An 18,662-nucleotide genomic window follows, 5' to 3' on the forward strand; every position below is an offset into this window, starting at 1 on the left:
TACAAGACAATATTTTTTTTTAGGAATATTGATCATTTGTTTATTTCTTACAACTTGTACCACTTGACAGAATGAAGTTCGTTTATAATGAATTTCTGAACTTTATGCACATAAATGACATGGCTGATGGATTCATAGATTCATACAAAATTAAAACTGCATATTTATAAAATATATTTACCACAAGAAGTAACACCATCAAAGAATCCGACTGTTTTAGGGGATTCATCGCTATTTGGCTTCTTTGGAAGTTGAAAAGTTTTCAAAATACAAGACTGAATTCAGTCTTGTATTTTGAAATGTTGGATTACTTAAGTAGAATAACTTTACGTTCAAACTTTAATCAAATTTAAGCAAAACAGAATATAGACAGAAAAACAGATTGTAAATCAACCCCTTCAGCATGTTATACAACTCAATCAGATCTCATTCTAATATGGGCGCCATTATTTAAACCCTCCAATATTCAAATTCGGTAGGACCATCATCTTAAGTACAGAGATAATGATCTAAAGGTAAACTGCAGCCATTACCAATCCACTGCAGGATGGAAGCTTCCATAACGATTCATGTTGAGGAAAATGGACCATAGTGCACCATGCCACGCAACCCCGGTCTACTCAAAGAGCATGTGCTTTGCTGCTCTTGGCCACTCGGCTATGATGTAGTTCTCCCTAATAGAGAAAGGTTCTATAACTCATAAACAGACACAATGTGCCTTATTTGAAGATAATAAAGCACTCAATCCTACCTTGGTTTAATTAAGTTTATTTCCGAATTAGAAAAGCGTTTGGCGGTATTTTCTTAACACTTCTTCAGCGACAGCATTCTTTGCAATGTCACGTCACAAAGGATCATCTAGGTCACAAGAATCTGTGACCTATGTGACCTTTTGTGACTAGGTGACCACCAATTATTAACCATTCTTCCGATCTCAAAATCATCAGCAAAGTTTGAGACCTTAGTCAATGTCATTTATGAACTTAAAATCAGAAGGCACCCAACGCCTAGCCCAGAGACCTCACTTGTTAGACCGATCCCGAGTGACACCAGTTATTTCCAATTTATATAGCAGCCTTCCATGAGGGACCTATCAAAAGCTTTACTAAAATCTACGTATACAATGCCAAAATTATTATCAACATCCAACTGTTTAATTACTACCTCGTATTGATCTATTAGAGTGGTCAGGCACTTAACGAACCATTGCTAGCAGTACGAGATACCACTCTTGTCGAAGTGGTCCAGAATCGCATACTGAACCATATATTCGATCATCTTCCTACAATCGAAGTTTTTTATTTTTATTTTTGTACGTTTTGATGAGAGGCATCCCTCTTCCGCATCCATTTCTCTCCCCAACACCAATTTTCATCGAATTTTTCATCCCATATCTTCGGCCAGTACCGTGTCTCACAACTCCTTGCAGTAGGACAATTGGCAGAATCAGCGTCTTCCCCTCAATGGATGACCTGAGATGAATCCAGTGGATGATGTGAAAAATTCTTATGAGCCTTTTGCATAATGTAGCTAAGTTAGTCGAAGGTTGCAGGGTTGTTCACCTGGAGACTCCGGTTTTTCGTCAGCAAACAGCAACCTGACCACAGAACACATGCACTTTACAGCATATTAAATACGACGCTTTATAACATGATTTGATCTTAAGCTCAGAATCATTTAATTTGAATAGAGAACTCCTAGCATTACTGTATATAGCTCTAATACACATGGTCCTAGATTTATGGTGGATTTTACTTCAATTAAAGCTCACGTTCAGGGTGAATGTAATCAGTTGCACAAAAAGGATGTGAAATGCTTTTGTGCAATCACGTTAGTTCAATGGCATGGGGAAAAAAGTGACTCTTGGAGTGCAACCGTAACTTTTTCCCATGCTATTGACCTGGGTTGATCGTTCGTCCACTTCACCAACTTGCAGCTTTCCGCTAGCCTAGAGTTAATCCACAAAGTCTTCATCATGCAAGGCTTTGTGGATTAACTTTGTGGTTTTGTTGAAAAAGTGTCTCCTGACACTTTTTGAACTTGACTTTATAAGCAGCAGTTCGTTTAAGTTGTACATCATTAGTCTCTCACATATATAAACCCCAGAATGAATTTTCTTCAGGGCATCTACTCGTTTCTTAAGCGACTCAATCACGCCCAACAGCGTGTTGAGGTTTGAGTTTAGCTGGTCCCAACATCTTTCACAAAGGATTTACTCTCAATTAGCTAATTAACAAATGCAATGAGTGTAACCAAAAAAAAAAAAAAAAGGTCCTTACTGAAAGACACCGGTTGGCATGATATGACTACTGATGGCTTCATGTCAACTCATCTTTTCTAGGTGAGTTGACATCAAGGTCAATGCTGGAAAACAACGGGCTGAAATACATTTAAAGTTAATTGAACGGTCATACTATCTTTATTTCTTGCTACCGCCTTGGTCGCACTATATTGACCTCGGCAATAGTTGCCTGCGGCGACCATCTGTTTTTACACTGTTTCATTGCGCCTGCGCTTGTCCGATTTAAATGTTATTGTTCTCCTTCAGACCCTGCAGAACTGTCAACTGACTATCCTACCCCAAAAATTCCCATATATTCACTCCCACTACACTCAATTGGTCTTCTAGGGCCATTTTCCACTCTGGCATTTTCTCCCCTTCACGTGACCTGTGGGGGTCAGTCTAAACTTTGCTCAAAAACTGTTAAGCTCTAGTGCCACCTTGCAGCTCCTCGGGACAACAATATATACTGCTACAACTCACATCTCGCTAATCCGGACGATTCCGGGAATCCGTATCACCAGCAAAATGGATTAAAATGGCATTCCAACTGGTGCAATTAGCCAAGCTGAGGACATCTTATGAAATCAGGAAGTAAAACAAAATTCCACTGAGAGAACGGAAGACTCAAAACGGACCGTCAAAAGGAAAATTTAAAAAAATAACAGTACCAAAGTCACCGGGAAACCCGAAGCGCCAATGTCGCAAAGGAAACGCAACATCAGACAGGAGGAACCGATGACCAGTCTAGATCATCAGAAAGCACTCCCAATTTTTACCCGACGCTCCCAGACGGAACCGTCCCAGAGCAGAAACTTGATTCTGAGCACGACCCTAGAAAATATAAAAAGAGAGAATATCAACCGGATCTCTTCATCACTCCTTGCGGAAATAGTGCTTCAGTGGAACAATCTGGAAATCATCTTGATGGAAACGCAAACCCAGCATCAGTTGGTAGTGGCAACCCTGGAGGAACTCCATACAGATGGTGGCAAATAAATGCCACAGCGCGCCCCATCTTATGCACAAGCACTGAGGAATCCCCCCACACGCAAACAGCAGAAACAAGCAAAACCTCTGAACCCAAAAGAAAAACACTCCTGTCCACACCCAACTTGGTCATCCTAAGACCAGTGGGGGAGGGAAAGCATACGAGTGAAGAGATTATGTCCGAAGTAATGACGGAACTCAAAGCGGACCTTAAAACAACAAAGATCAAAGCAGTCAGGAAGACGAGAAGCAAAGGGATAATCATAGAGATGGAGGCAAAAGAGGAAGCCAACAAAATCATGGCAAATGCAAAAAGAGAAACGTTAGGGTTAAGAGCAGAAGCGCCAAAATGATGGGGCCCTCTGGGTAGTTCAACTTAGTCCTGCTTTGTGGAGGGTTATGCAAAACCAGACAAGGAGCTACATAAACTGGGGCAGCCATCGCTTTCGTGAGCGCGTGGCTGTGCCAAAGTGCTGTAGCTGTGGCCATACCTTTCACACTTGTACCAGGCTGTGCAGACATGTGGCCACTATTCCGAAAAAGGCAATGAGTACAAAACTTACCCGAACAAAGATAAGGATCCCACATGTGCAAACTACAAGTGTTTCAAGATGGATGCGGCCCTTTCCATAAGGGATGACAAATGTCCTATATACTGCAAAGCTAAGAGTCAATACCAATCTCTGGAAGTGGTTCCATGGTGGAACAGAGACTTGCGGGAAATGAGAAAAGAAATCCACGCAAGGAGAAAGGCGTATCAAAGGGTGAGGAGATTCTAGTCGGAGATTGAGGTCGAGGCACTCAGGCAAATACAAATGCCTATACGAACAAATAAAGAAGGTCAAACGAAAATCCTGGGAGCAACTAGTCGCAACCACAGGAAATGAGGACCCATGGGGGTAGTGTACAGAGTTACCCCAGGGGACAGGTGATCACTGCCACCCGAACCCAGCAAGGAACAATGACTACTTCGTGGGAGGAATCGATCTCAAACATACTTAGTGTGACTTTCCATCCTCACGTCGACCCAGAAACACCGGAACAGCATCAGATATCCTCTAAACAACGAAAATTACAAAGTCCAGGAAACAAAGGTGGACTTGACTCGAGGAGTTAAGGGGGGGCAGCGTCTCGTATAAAGAGCAAGAAATGCCCGGGACCTGACTTAATGGACCCCCAGATCGTCAAACAAGTGGTGGACTCTGCCCCTGACCTGCTGCAGCAACTTTAGAACTCATGTCTTCATATGGGAACCTTCCTAGATGATTGGAAAGAAGCAAACGTCGTGTTGATCATTAAAAATTCGACCAAATCCCCACAATTTCCGGACTCCTACATCGCCTTGCAGTTTGCAGTAAACTCCTAGAACAACTGATCCATGGCAGAATCCAGCACTATTAAGGAGCAACTAACCTGCCATCAGCGAACCAGTTCGGATTTAGGCCGGAGCGATGCACTGTGGATTCCCTAGAAGCAATGATCTAAGAGGCCGGATCTCACAGAAAAAATGTGTTTCCTGATTATCGCTATTGATCTTTCGGGGCGTTAAACACCCTCTGGTGGCCGAGCGTCCTCCGCAGGCTCAGGCAGGCAGGTGATTCAAAGAACCTTTTCCAAATCATGAAGAGTTATTTATCAAACTGAAAAATCACGGTTGCTGCGCCCTATCAGAAATTAACAAAGCAAATCTTCCGCGGCTGTCTCCAAGGCCAAGTGGTGGAGCCACTGGTTTCTAATCTTGTGATGGACAACTTCCTCTCCCAGGACCTGGGGAAGGTCCGTTTACAGGCCTTCGCGGACGACCTCGTCCTGACGGTTGCCACGGATTCCAGAATACAGCTTGAGATCCTGGCAGGTACAGCCATGCAGATTCTTCAAGACTAGGCCAAGGTTCACTTCTTAACCATCTCACCGATAAAGACAAACTCGCTACTGCTCAAAGGCACGCTCTGCATATCCAGACCACCACAAATAAAAATTGGAAACGCAACAATAAAATTATCAGAACAACTGAAGTACCCGGGAATAACTGTAGACAAAAATCTCTCTCTTTCCAACACCACCTCAAGAACATTAGAAGGGAAATCAGGAGTTATACAGCCCTGCTCGCAAGGGGGTCTCCCGTCTGGACTGGGGCCTAAAAAAGCGAACTCTCTCCAAGACCATCCACATTCCTGTTATTACTTACGTAGCTGGAGCTTGGTACAGCAAAGCAACCTCAGCTGTAAACAAAAGAATTCTTGATTCGATCCAGCGTACAGTTCTCCTCTCAATATGTCGTGCTGCAGTACAGTAAGCACTCACGCGCTCATGGTGATGGTGGGGCCCTCCCCCTGACCTCGAGGTTATTAGGATAGGGTTGCTCTATCATCTTTCCAAAGGATTCACTAAGACATGCCTAGGATTTGAAACAGATGTCAGAAACAACCTCAAGGCTGAGAAAAACAGACTTCTTGCCCATGTGCAGCAAGTATGGCAAGAACTCTGGAATCAGTCTACCAAGGGAGAAATTACAAGGAAATTCAGCCCGACCATCAACAAGACCTACACAGGACATGGTGCGATCAGGGCCAAGTTAGTGTCCTTTGGCCTAGAAGACGACTCAGGGTGTACCTGTGAGGAAACAGAGACTTGGATGCACCTCATGCACGAATGTCCTCTATATGATGACCTACATCACGAAGACTATATATCTGTCAAAAAAATCAAGAGCACCATCTTTTAGACTCTGCAGACTAATATGAAGCATCTTCATATTAGCATCTTGGCTTCTTGGCTCACCCACAATGAAAGCAACGCTGAGATGGAGGGAACCCCTGGTGCCATCTGGCCCTAAACACACGCTACAAAGAGGAATCCTAGTTCACTATAACCCAAGGTCAGAGATGCAAAACAATTGTTTAGTTTGCGACGATAAGTCTTTATACAATCCTCTGTAGTGTCATTCCATTAGAATCAAGCTAGCAAATGCTGCCATCTGTTGACAATAATGAAAAGCTCAAGCTGAAAGGCTTAGCTGTAATTCTGTTCAGCCATCTCAAGATTCTATTCCTAGAAAAGCCTCGATAGTTCTTTCAGGAGCTGAAGACCAGATTTGTGACTCGTATAGAGGAATTAGGATAACGCATCTATTAATACGCTAAATCATTGAATTGGGGTTGTCCAGAGCGCCGCGTGTGTTTTCCTACGGATGTAAGAACAGTTCGGAAGGAAGTTGAGTCCTTCGTCCCACTTGAGTCCAAGATCAACGTGTGACTGAACCTTTTGGAGTGGGATGTCGTTCACCTATATTAATATTTTTATAAAATTTTCATATCGTCTGAATATGTGATGAATTACGTCCTGTTTTCAGCTAAGAAGGGTTCGAGGGCTATGGCAAAGAGTGTGGTGGACAATACTCCACCTTGTGGGACTCCTTTATCGACTTGGTACGTCGCGCACACATTCCTGTCTGTTACTGTGATTTCTCTGCGCAGAAGAGTGTTCGTTAAAAAGTGGAGGACATTTCCCGTAATGAGGAAGTACTCCTTCAGAATAACTATTAGAGCTGGGATGGATATGTTGTCGAATGCGGCTGCCACATCTATAAAAACAGTATCCAGTTGCTGCTGGTTATTTAGCGCTTGCATATTGAGTTCCCCCATGAAGATTGTATCTGTATTCGCTTTCAGGTTTCAGGCAAGCCATGTAAAAAGCTCAGCTCTGTTTTCTTCGGTATGCTCTGGGGAAGGTACATTAAGCATAATTGAAATCCCTTAATTTCTGTTCCAAAAGTGATAATGGTAGCCTCGAAATTTTCCGATTGCGATGTCTTCCCATCACCCTTCTCCCTTAGATCATTTGAAGTTTTTGTATCCTTTGTGATTTGCGCATTGGATAGCATCGTTGGAAACCTGGAATCCAGTTCCAGCAGCCAGCTGAAGTCAAGGAATACTTCTCATTGGGACGAAGGAACTTCTATAGACGTTTATCACCCCATGGTAGAAATAATTAAGTCTCTGGCGAGGGAAGGGTATTTTCGCCCTAATAATAGAAACCTCAAAGTTTATAACATAAGTTGTTATTCTCTTGTGGAGTCAACAATCCAAATTAGTTTTGTTGTTTTGCAGTTGTATTTGCAATCGTAGATCCTGTCATTTGAGTACGTATTTGACTGGATTTATTCCAAGACTGTTGAAATATCATAGATTATTTCCTGGAAACATGTTCTTTAGACTTGAGAAGTCATCCTCCTCAAGGATGGTGCCTTTTCGGTTGGTCATTTTCTTTAATTCTACTGTTCGAAATAATGCAGTGTTCAGAGGGAGGGTGGATTCGCCCAGAGAGAAGTTCTGCAAGGATGCACATATTCTTGATAATAATAATGTACTTCCAGGACATCACATTTCTCTTTGTCTGTAAGATGGATCCGGAAATGGTGAGTGGATTACTCGTCCTGCTGATCATTCATTGTAGAATCCACCATTTACTTTAAAGTATTTATATTTTCAAAATAATAAAGACAACAGCTGGAACTGATACAATGGCAAGCGCCGATTTTATTTCAAGAAAACAACAACATATAACTGGAATTTATTCAGGACCTGTTGAACCTTAAAGAGAGTATCTAGGAGATTGGAATTCGTGGATAAATCTATCCACGACTTCCGATCCTAAGTAAAAACCATAGAAAACTTCTAGAATCCTGGAATTCTCATTCTTGGGGATTTTTTGTTCCGAATTCCATTAGGGAGAATTTAAGAACTGTCCTGTTAGTTAAAGGGCATGTTGGTACACTGTAAGGATATTTTTTTTAGAAGCTTTACACGTTTTTTAGCTCGAATGTGTCTTAGCTGGCCAACAAAAGACTGTCGTCTTTGAGAAAAACTCTGCCACATGAAGTTAAGAGGGGATGGATCACAGTTCTGGCTAAGAGAATTAAGCTGAGATGATGAAGGAATCTCCTGATTTTTAATTTGTGTAGTACTCTTCGGAGGCAGGGATAATGAACAGACGATTGGCAAGTGGTAAGAAGATAAACAAAGAAATTTGGTAGGATGGACGCAGGCAGATCGTGGAAAGGCAGATCAAAAGCATAATTCTCTCTCTCTCTCTCTCTCTGAGTGTGTTCTCCTCCCCTCCCATTTGTACCTATGGCGCTGGCGCCTGGTTTTGGCACGCTCGTAAGGTCAGGGTGCAAAATAAGCTATCTTCCATTCAGCGGTCTATGCTTGAGGCAATACTTTGGGCCTGCAGAACTGTATCAACCCCAGCCCTGAAGGTCCTTAACGGTTCTTTGCCCCTTTATTTTTATTGCTTATTTTCCGTGATATCAAATTTGAATAATACACTGGATTTCTATTGAGATTTTGGGTTTTACAGTCAACTGCCACTGATCATAAGGTTGAAAAGTCAAGTTGGTGGTAGTTTTTGATCCGGTTTACTGAAAATTAAGAACATGTCCTTTTCCATTGCCACCAGTATGCGGATTTATGGCCACCTGTGACACGCCTTTTTCCTTCGCTTGTTCGTGGTCTGGAAGAAACTCTGCTAAGTTCCAAGAAGCAGAAAGGACTTTGGTAGCAAAGTCCTTTATACTTCTTCAGGACTTTGCTACCAAAGCTTTCCTTCGCCAAAAACAACTGCTTGCATTTAGACAACCACTGACTGGCCACTGTTGATGGTTTGATCCAACTACAACCGGATCCCTTCTCATGGATTGGCCTATTCAGGGGACTTCACCACCTCTAGTTCACAGATGATGTTCATGCAGACACCGACGTTATCCAACGAACTATTCTCTTTTACCCCTTTCCCTACAGTTCCCTTCCTTTTCCCCCCTTCAGCCTTGTGCTAGAGACAGGATTTTGCTGGTACTCAGGATGGTGCTCCTGGGCACGGGATTGCCATCCTCTGGTCTCGCTCTCCACCAATGGATTTATTTTTTGCTGGTCTCTCTCTTTTGTTTTATTTATTTATTTTTTAGGTCTTTCACGCCACCATTGGTCTTTCACAACACCAGTGGTTGGGGATTTTTATTATTATTAACCATTCAGGCTTAGTTGTGCCCCGCCTCCTCCTGGTGTAGACGGGCACTGGAGAAGGCATTCCAGGTGATCACTTTTCTGGTTACTAAACATATCTACCTGTCTCGGAGGTTGTGTTGTCAGGTCAAGGGAACTTGAGGTCAGGTAAAAGAGAATCAGCCGTCATACATTTCCTTGACTTACGAGATCGTCTCTGACCTTCGTCTCTTTGTCTAACCCATAACAAGAAAACAGGTTTTTACTGTATATGAAACGCGAGGGGATTTTGTCGCGACATTGATCAACGCATCAAAACAAGTTCTTGGAACATTACGCAGTCAAAGGAGTTCCACAACGTACGAATACATTTTAAGAGGAAATCTGCTTATTAAAAGACTTAAGTTCTTAATTTGAAGTTATCTTTAACTGGATATGCATTTGGAATCAAACGATCTCTCTTCGTAGTCCAGCATTACAGTAGGATTACCCTAAAACAGGTAGGCATTGATAGGGAATATTTTGTAAGAAACCTTTATCTAGTCTATCTTATGAGTATGTACATGTCCCACTCTCTGTTCGTGCCTTGCTTCTAAATCCTAAATTTAAAATTAATTTAAATTTCCATCCTCTCCACAGGGAGGATGGCAATAATCATCGAAACACACTGCAGTCCATATGATTGTCGATGTTGTTGGGTTTTAGGCGCTCCAGCAACTTAAGTCATATGGGTTATAAATTGTGTCAGGAGAAATATGTCACTAATGTCTTTTCGGTGGAAGCAATTTTAGGAGACAGGAACCATTAGGAGAAGATCTGGCCAAGGTCGCCCGATGGCTGCGTCAACCAGAACAGACCACTATCTGGCTCTAACAGCAAGACGGACCAACTTTTCGAGCATCTTGTATCGACTTCTGTAATGTGACCATTTTGGTAATTCTTATACAACCTCTATAACTGTCCCTCATACCTATTCGAAATTTGTGGCTTTCTACTCATTTCATTGTTATTCTATTGTACACCACCATAATTTTGTCCCGCTTCATTGTCGAACAGTGTTGTTTTTAACTAATGGATTTTGCCAATAATCCTTACAAGGTCGATATGCTTTCAAACTACTCGCGACAAGTCGTCTTCGAACAATTCTATCACTTCCATTAACCTCAATATGTTCCTTCCAGATGAATCTTAGATCTTTGGAACTTGCATGACAATAAAAGGGGCACTGATACTTCAAACATCTGTCTAGTGTTGCAGTTTCAGTCCAGTTTCAGATTTTCTTTTGACATCTTGGTCTTACATTCCCTTTTATGTAACCTTGGCACAGTGGACTGGAAACAACCAACCTTTGCAGATATATCGACTAGAAAAACCATCCCTCTGGAAGGCAATTATTACAATCTTCTTCTTTGGGGTTAACTGAGTGCGTGTCTATCGCTGCTGAATAGAATGAAAACAAATAGCAGCAGGTGGATGATTTGATAAACAAGATGACGCAATACCACTCTAATATTACATAATGATGATGTAATATCGCAATTTTTACAGAATGATGTAATAGTGCCTACACAGAGTAAATTATGTCGTTTATTAAGGAAGTTAATAAATCATCAAGTTATTGAGTTTATATTAAGGGACTTATTAAGGAAACATTAAACTTCAAGAGGGTGATGTAATGTAGTCTATTATACGGATTCAGAGATTAATGAGGAGATCTTCTGCCCTTTTAATGACCCGTTCTCTATCCTTGGCAACTTCTGTTTGACATCCATTAATGATGTCACTTATGGTTTAATTTGCAGATTCTTCAGGGTACACCGACCTCGTAGGACCTCCACCTTGTTTTCGAAATTATAAAATTGGCTTTCTTCTTTCTAGTGGATGAAATACGTCTTAATCAACCTAGGAATCATTCATCAGCGGTTTCATTCCATTTGATAGGATGGTTGTTGTTGTAGGGTTTTAGGAGCATCAGCGACTAAGGCCATATTACTCCTTGTAAATTATGGTGTGTGTGTTCTGAGGTCGGTTTTCTGTTTGCTGGACAAAAAACCTGAGTTTCCGGAAGAAAAAAATCATTCCACCCTCACCTGAGACCGAATAACTCGGCCAATTCCAAAACTTTGACTTTTATCTTTATCAGTGCAGTTCCAATAATTCCTTTAATGAAATGAAGTTAATAATTTGAAAAATTAAATATTTATTCAATGTTTTAAAAATTTAATTCAATAATCTTACATTTGTTTTCTTTACAGTTACAATCAAACATGATTCTTAGGGTTTCGTTTGTCTTATACTTTTTTCTTTTTGTGGTAATATATGCGGAAGGAATCCTTAGGATTAAACGACAAGGTAAATTCTGAACTATTTATATATTTAATAAACATTTACTAATCAAAGATAATCTTTTTAAGAAGATAAATTAAAGTCGTTGTACTTTTATTTAGGGAGGAAGAATAGCGGTAACCTACCACCAGGACAGGCAAAGAAACAAGGTGAAGAAGGTGGTCGAGTTCCTCCTGGTCAAGCTAAGAAACAAGGTGAAGAAGGTGGTAGAGTTTCTCCGGGTCAAGCTAAGAAGGAAGGTAATAAACCTGCAGAAGAAGCAATAGATCCTACCAGGAGGCCTCCTGAGTACGAACCAGACTGGGAGATCGAGTGGGATGGTAGTGAACAAACTGCCGAAAGGATTCTCTCTGAATATATCAATCGCGGTGCGGATGAACTTGAACTACCATCTGGAAGAAGATCATTGCTTATTTCTGTAGATCCTTCAGATAGATTTGGGAGTTGCCTTTCCTTTCGGAACAGATCAGGACATTGCAGTTTTGTCCAGAACTGCATGCTCCAAGGGTTCATGAACAATTATAGGACCTTCCGCAGCTACATGTGTGTTATCAACAACAGATATATTGGAGTCTGCTGTCCCGATAGTTACGTCCCTTCGATGTCCACACCAGCACCCTCTCAGCCACCTCTGATTGATCCAAGAACATCTGCGCTTCCAACTGCAACCGGAGATCTTGATGAGAGTAAGAGAACTTTAAAAATTCAGTAAATGAAAAACAATGACTAAGAAATAGGTTTTATTTTTATGTACCGTACAGAGAATAACAAATCCCTTACCTTTACTCTTTCCAAATTAATGGAGAAATTCATCAACTGCTAACTTTAACGATTTCGAAACCTTCCATCTGATTAGTGATCGCTAATATGAATTCCTTTACTGTCGATCCACTGATGATACGCAATATGTTACTCATCTCTGGGAAAATTCAATGGTAAACTTTGGTGAACCTGAAGGACTTGCTCTTAATATGTCTACTGCGCAGATTCCAATATCGCATTTAGCATAAAATGTCTCCTAAACAAGGATCCATCTTATGGATTGCCGATTGTTTTTTTTTTTTTTTGGTATTCAGTTTTCTGTCTGACAGCTCGCGAGTAATGGTAAATGGCTCTCTGTCTTTTAACTTCTCCACTAATTCCCACTTGTGCATTAATTGGCCTTCTTCCATTGACCCAAAATTCCACCTTCCAGTTTCAGAATCACAAACAGCTTCCACTTCTCGAATATGCACTACAAATTCCTTAAATGTTGATCTTCAAGTAATTTTCCAGTAGGGCAAAGATAACTTATTTGATTTCAATCCTTTTAAAACTCAGTCCCTCCGATTTGTAGCCAAGATCATATATCTCTATCGGGGATTACTCTGACTTCTAAACTCTCTTGGAATAAGCACATTACTAATATTGCTTCCTCTGTATCTAAAATCGGCATTACTTTTCTTCCAAACAGCCGTTGGCTCTGTCAAATCCGCCTTACCATGGAACATTGTTCCCACATCTGGGGCGATGTTCCCAAAAACTCTCTCGATTTCTGGACTCCATTCAAAGGAGGGCAGTTACGTTAATTAATGATCCATCTCTAAGAAAGTCTCTCCACCCTCTGTCTCATAAATGTTTCTGCTGCATGCTTTTTTTATAGATGGGCACTATTCTTCTGAATTGGCTTCTATAATTCCCGCTTTTCTTCCAAACCGAACACGTGTTGCAACCAGCCAGCATCCTTTTACTGTCTAACTTCAAATTAACGATTGGAACAGAGGACCAAGGAAAATGCAACGAAAACCTCCCCCCCCCCCCCACAATATCCGCACCTTTTTTAACACCCCCTGTACTGTCAAATGTTCTCTCTTTGATGGATGCCAACTCATTTTATTCTTAGGATTCTTACTCAATTGTATTCTTAGGATTCTTACTCAAAAGCGTATTGTGGATATTTAAAATATTTTATTTTTCAGGATGTGGCAGAATCTACAAAACACGTATTGTTGGAGGAACTGTATCAAATCAAGGGGACTGGACGTGGATGGTGAGTCTCTCCATTTCTTAAAATCTATTAATCATTTAATGGGATCATAACTAAGACTCGATTACGCCATATTAGTAAAGAGAAAAAGAAAACTGAAACTGGTTTAATACTGAATTTATAGAATGGCCTTCAAAGGACTAAGAAAATGAGCCTGTTTGGGGTTACTGTTGGGTCAAGGTGAGTGGCAATGCAATTAATGAAATATAGACTTCCTGAGTACCAAGAAACAATTATCGAACGAGGAAGGTAAAGATGTGGTCCTCCTAACCCATTTGCCCCTACTGAAAGTGGGAATACGCCCTCTTTTGGCCATAGCTTCGAAGGATCTTGGCCATTGCTATGAAGGATCGCACAGTTAAATAGTATTTAAAGAAAAAAAAATAATTTTTCTTTCTCTCCATAGGCTGCCTTGCTTAGAGAAACCGGACAGTTCTGTGGAGGGGTTCTCATCAGCGAATTTCATGTCCTAACTGCAGCACATTGTGTTCTTCGGTAAATATTTCTTTCATTCACCTACTATTCTAATATGAATCTTGTTTTAAGAAACAATAGCTTGTAAATAACTTCATCAGAGCTGACTGGAAAGGTTGTAGTAATTTGTAACCATCCCTCGAAACTCCTTGTGTTATGTGGCCGATTTTCTGTTTGCTAAAGAAAAAACCCTAGTTTCCGGGAGAAAAAAACAAGCTGCCCTGTCCTAAGACTGACTAATCAGCCACATTATGAAAAAGGCCCATAAAAATTCCTCCCATCATCGACGAGATTCGGACTCAGGTCTTTTCCAACCGCTGTGGAGAGAATGGAGACTTTACCAACTGTGTTATCCACGAGGGCGATGGAAAGTAGTCTTGTTGGAATATTCAGCATCCAGCCAATATCGGGAGAGTATGGTTTTCTCCTTAAATCATATAATGTAGTGACATTCCTCCTTGAAAATTTTGGGACTTTCTCTCCCTGAATCTCATAATATATTCCAACCAATCCATCGGATTAATGCTGTCTGGTAGTTGTATATTTGGGATGGCGCAGGGGAGCTAACCTTCTTGATTGTGACTTGAAGATTGCGCTTGATTGCCCTCAACTAATCTCTATTGAACATCGCTCTCGATTTTGAGGTTATTCGATCTTCAGGGATTATTTGTTATCTTCCATACTTCGCGTCCATACCGTTTGTGTTTGAAGATGGAGGTGTTAGGTTGCTTGTCCAAGCATTGGTTCTTGATAAGATTGTTATCATTTTCGAGGCAGTTGTAACTGTAAAATTTATCCAACATGTTCGTTAAAAATTGCAAGGTCAAAATCAAATTTCGTTTAGGGCTGATATACCAAGGCAGCCAAGATTCATTTCTCAATACTCGATATTGTTCGGTTATGGATGTTGGTTTTCTTTGTGGTTATTAGGAAGATGGCCTAAGGAGAATGAAAGGTAGAGACTGGAGAATATTACAATCACCTGAGATAAATGAGTCCACACTAGCCACAATTCAGCCAGCAACACACGGATAGTCCCAGTCGTCAAGAAACGCAGAGACCTTGAAATCCTAATTGATTTGAAACTGGGTTCCCATGATCACATTAGTATGCTGAGGAAGAAAAAGATAATCATGGGATGGAGAACAATGAAGAAAACTCGGATGAACATTGGTGGCTGCTCAAATGGACTGCATACAAGCGTCATTTACCACTAAAGTTTATAAAACTGATCTGGCTATATTGAGACAATACTCTCTATTGTATTTTACCCCCAAAAATATGTTCTTTATAGCCCTGGCAGGTTTCTTTTCTCTTTATTCAGTTGATGTGATTCCATTGCAGACTTTCACCAGCTGATATTTCTGTCCGTCTTGGAGAATACGATTTCAGCAACGACACCGATGGAAGAATCCAGGATTTCGACCTAGATGACATTCGTCCTCATTCTCAGTATGAGAGAAACACCAACCGTAATGACATCGCTGTGCTGAAGCTGTCCAGAACTGCTTACTTCTCCAGCAATATAGTGCCCATCTGTCTTCCACTGCCCAATGCAGACTACTTTGGTGAAATGGCCACAGTGACTGGCTGGGGAATGTTATCTTTTGGTAAGCTCACTGAAATTATCGTAAAAAGACCATTATTTTAAAATCCCACCCCCAGATTCTGCGAAAATCTTAACCGATATTAAAGAGTCACATTAATGACGTTACCATGGTTACAGAGTTCCAAGATTCTTTGAGAACCTATTCTTTGATATTTCAGTGATGTCCTTTTCCATTTCAGGGGGTTCCACCAGCGAAGTCCTTCGCGAAATCACTGTTCCTGTATGGAACAACACAGACTGTGATAGAACTTTCACTCGGACCATCAGCAATGAGTTCCTCTGTGCTGGATACAGAAATGGGAGAGGAGATTCGTGTCAGGTAAGAACCGGATATATTTGAACAACTTTTATTTCCAGTTGAAATCCATTTGGTGTTATTTAAGCCAAAATTTATCTTGTTGTAGGGTGACTCGGGTGGTCCTTTGATGAACGAAGACTTGGATGGACGTTGGTCGGTGATTGGTATCGTATCTTGGGGATTAAATTGTGCCGAACCAGGATACCCAGGAATATACACCAGAGTTTCCACGTACTTCAACTGGATTAAGGCGAATATGGTGTGATGAAGATGTACTCTTCAAATTGCATCGATGTCCTTGCTGGATGTACAGTGGTTGGCATCTCTTAATACCAACCGTTGCCACAGCGGTTGATACCAAGAGAAGTGCTTTGCAAGATTTTTTTTTATGAGAAGCGTTGAGGTCCAGTCCATAGAGACATTTAAAACAAAATTTGTAGACATCAGCTTTTAGAAATAAACACACTACACGATCTTTTCCAGGAACATTGATCATTCGTTTATTTCTTACAAGTTGGAGCTCTTTACTAATATACAGATAGACAGAAAGAAGTTGACTTATAGATTGCTTAGAACTTACCGCATAACTCTATTTGGAAAGTCATGTGACTAGTTTCCATGGTTTCTACCTTTCTTAAATCCTAGTGTAGTCATTGATTGCTGGATGGGTGCACCATTAAATTATATCACACACCTATGTGGTGTCACTCTCCAGTCTGAGTAGCGTTTGTGGTGGCGTTGCTGCTTTGTTGATTGTTATTGTTATTGTTATTGGCATTCGTCTGATTGACTGTCTGCGCCACCAAGTGGTGAATGACCCTCATGGCCTTGGGATTCATTTGAATGATTACAACCACGTAAGTGGTCAACGCTGCAGTAACGTTAAGAATGAAACCTTTGTTTATGATGAAGAAATTCCATCCACTCAATCCAATTGTCGGAGCGGTGAGTCGACTTAGAAAAAATTGAAGTTCCATTTTGGAGTTCATATCCATCCGGTGGCTCTTCAAAGACAGGGCGTGTACTGTAGATAAGGCTGCATGAGCTTCCTGAGATACTCTGGCAGCTGTAGCGCACGTGCCCAAAAAGGACACGGCCGAATAGGTGACCTTAAGGCTATAGAACAAAACATCGTCTTTGGCTTTGTTCTTGAGCAAGGTATCATCTGTAAACAGTTGAGTAATATCCAGACAAACACTCACAAGAAGAAATAAATACCAGAAGAAGATGATCTTGTTGAAGATAGAATCCACTTGTGACACAAGCGAACACAATTTCTCATGAACTGTCCGTATCTTATTAAATTCACATCCAGAAGCGTCGGTGGAAGAAATGTCAGAGATAATCCGGTTGTGCACCACGTATGCTTCCGATAGAAGCATGCAAAATGACATGAAGAGTATAGGGGTGAATACTAGAGTCCCGTGGACAAAGAGGATCTCCAAGGTCCATACCGTGGCCACAAAGAAATAGGCAGATACGTTTGCTAAGTGTGGAGGAGGACTGGTGTAGAACATTGCTTGAAACTGCTGCTCTGGGGGAAGGTTATCCACTACGAACAACATGGCAACCCAACGTAGGAGGATATATAACCAACCCGTCACCGTCAACCCTATGATCAGTCGTCCACTGCTACGAAGACCATACCGACTAGAAGGAAGATGGCGTAGTGTTCCATCTAGACGACCCAAAATCTTCTTCAAGTCCAAAGTGTTTAAAGTGAGAAGTGAGGCAGCCAGGCAGGCGCTGATGGTAGCTAAGATGATAGAGATTTGATCGAAGGAGAAGGTCCCAACAGCCACGTTAGTGAGACTGGTTCCGAGATAGAGAATCCGACAAAACATCACAATCAGGCTCCACAGTCCACTACCAGACTTGAGACATCCAGATTTGGGAGTTGTAGTTGAGGTCACGGGAACGTTAACACCTACAACTGTCAAAGACATCAACACCGGCTTCAGTATATACAAGCAGTTCCAATCATGTGAGTAGGCCCTCACCTCGGTGCCCCGCATTTTTGCCATCCGAAACTGAGACTGTAGCGAAAACACCCGCAACATCTGTGCATAGAGGGTATCACGAGAAGATACATTTCTAAAACGATGCCCTAGGCGCCATGGTCTCCTTTTTTCTACTGATATAGTTCTGGCACGAAACTCCTGCGATGTGTCCATCACGTGACTTCATCGGTGAGTGAGTAGCGTTCGCTCACACACACGCTCATCTACAAAAACTTCCTGACACGCTACACCAGCTTTTCCTCGCATTTGGCGAACATAAGAAATGGTTTGCTCTCTGTAATCGATAAAGAGAGTAAGTTAGTAGATAATCGATACGCCAGACAGACAGACAGATCAAAGCAACTGTGAATGAAGTGCTAAAATCCACTGCATTGTAATCAAAGAAAACATAAACTATATTTAGCAATACAAGGTCTGTATTTATGAATAGGGGCAAGTGGTTGCCAATGGCAGCCATCTGAAAGAAAAGTTGGTTGCTAGGAGATATGTACTAAGGAAAATTCCATGATTTTTCTCTCTTTGGAACTGTTAATTATTTTGCGCTTGCAGATCCGATAAAACAGTTCACTAAGAAACAGTTCATTCGTTCCAACCACGTCATAAATATCCATAAGT

At 41.3% G+C, this 18,662-nt stretch overlaps 2 protein-coding genes across 3 annotated transcripts; one reads left to right on the top strand and one right to left on the bottom strand.

Annotated features, from left to right (window-relative positions):
* Positions 1-9,639: 9,639 nt before the first annotated feature.
* LOC150091780 (proclotting enzyme-like) lies at positions 9,640-16,518 on the top strand. Of its 2 annotated transcripts, none has more exons than XM_090376906.1 (8): positions 9,640-9,773; positions 11,529-11,625; positions 11,721-12,305; positions 13,578-13,648; positions 14,052-14,140; positions 15,464-15,729; positions 15,908-16,047; positions 16,133-16,518. In XM_090376906.1, exons 2-8 carry the CDS (start codon positions 11,541-11,543, stop codon positions 16,289-16,291), a joined length of 1,395 nt encoding a protein of 464 aa, XP_090233032.1. In that variant the 5' UTR covers positions 9,640-9,773; positions 11,529-11,540; the 3' UTR covers positions 16,292-16,518. The 2 variants fall into 2 exon arrangements, with proteins under 2 accessions (XP_090233032.1, XP_090233040.1); XM_090376914.1 differs by having other exon boundaries at positions 9,642-9,770; positions 11,525-11,625.
* Positions 16,519-16,730: 212 nt separating this feature from the next.
* Positions 16,731-18,395, bottom strand: LOC150091781 (uncharacterized). The gene has a single exon (XM_090369675.1). It carries the CDS (start codon positions 18,198-18,200, stop codon positions 16,731-16,733), a length of 1,470 nt encoding a protein of 489 aa, XP_090225801.1. The 5' UTR covers positions 18,201-18,395.
* Positions 18,396-18,662: the final 267 nt, after the last annotated feature.

Source organism: Mastigoproctus giganteus, chromosome 1 (genome assembly GCF_048544385.1).
Source record: "Mastigoproctus giganteus isolate SK-2022 chromosome 1, ASM4854438v1, whole genome shotgun sequence".
NCBI lineage: Eukaryota > Metazoa > Arthropoda > Arachnida > Uropygi > Thelyphonidae > Mastigoproctus > Mastigoproctus giganteus.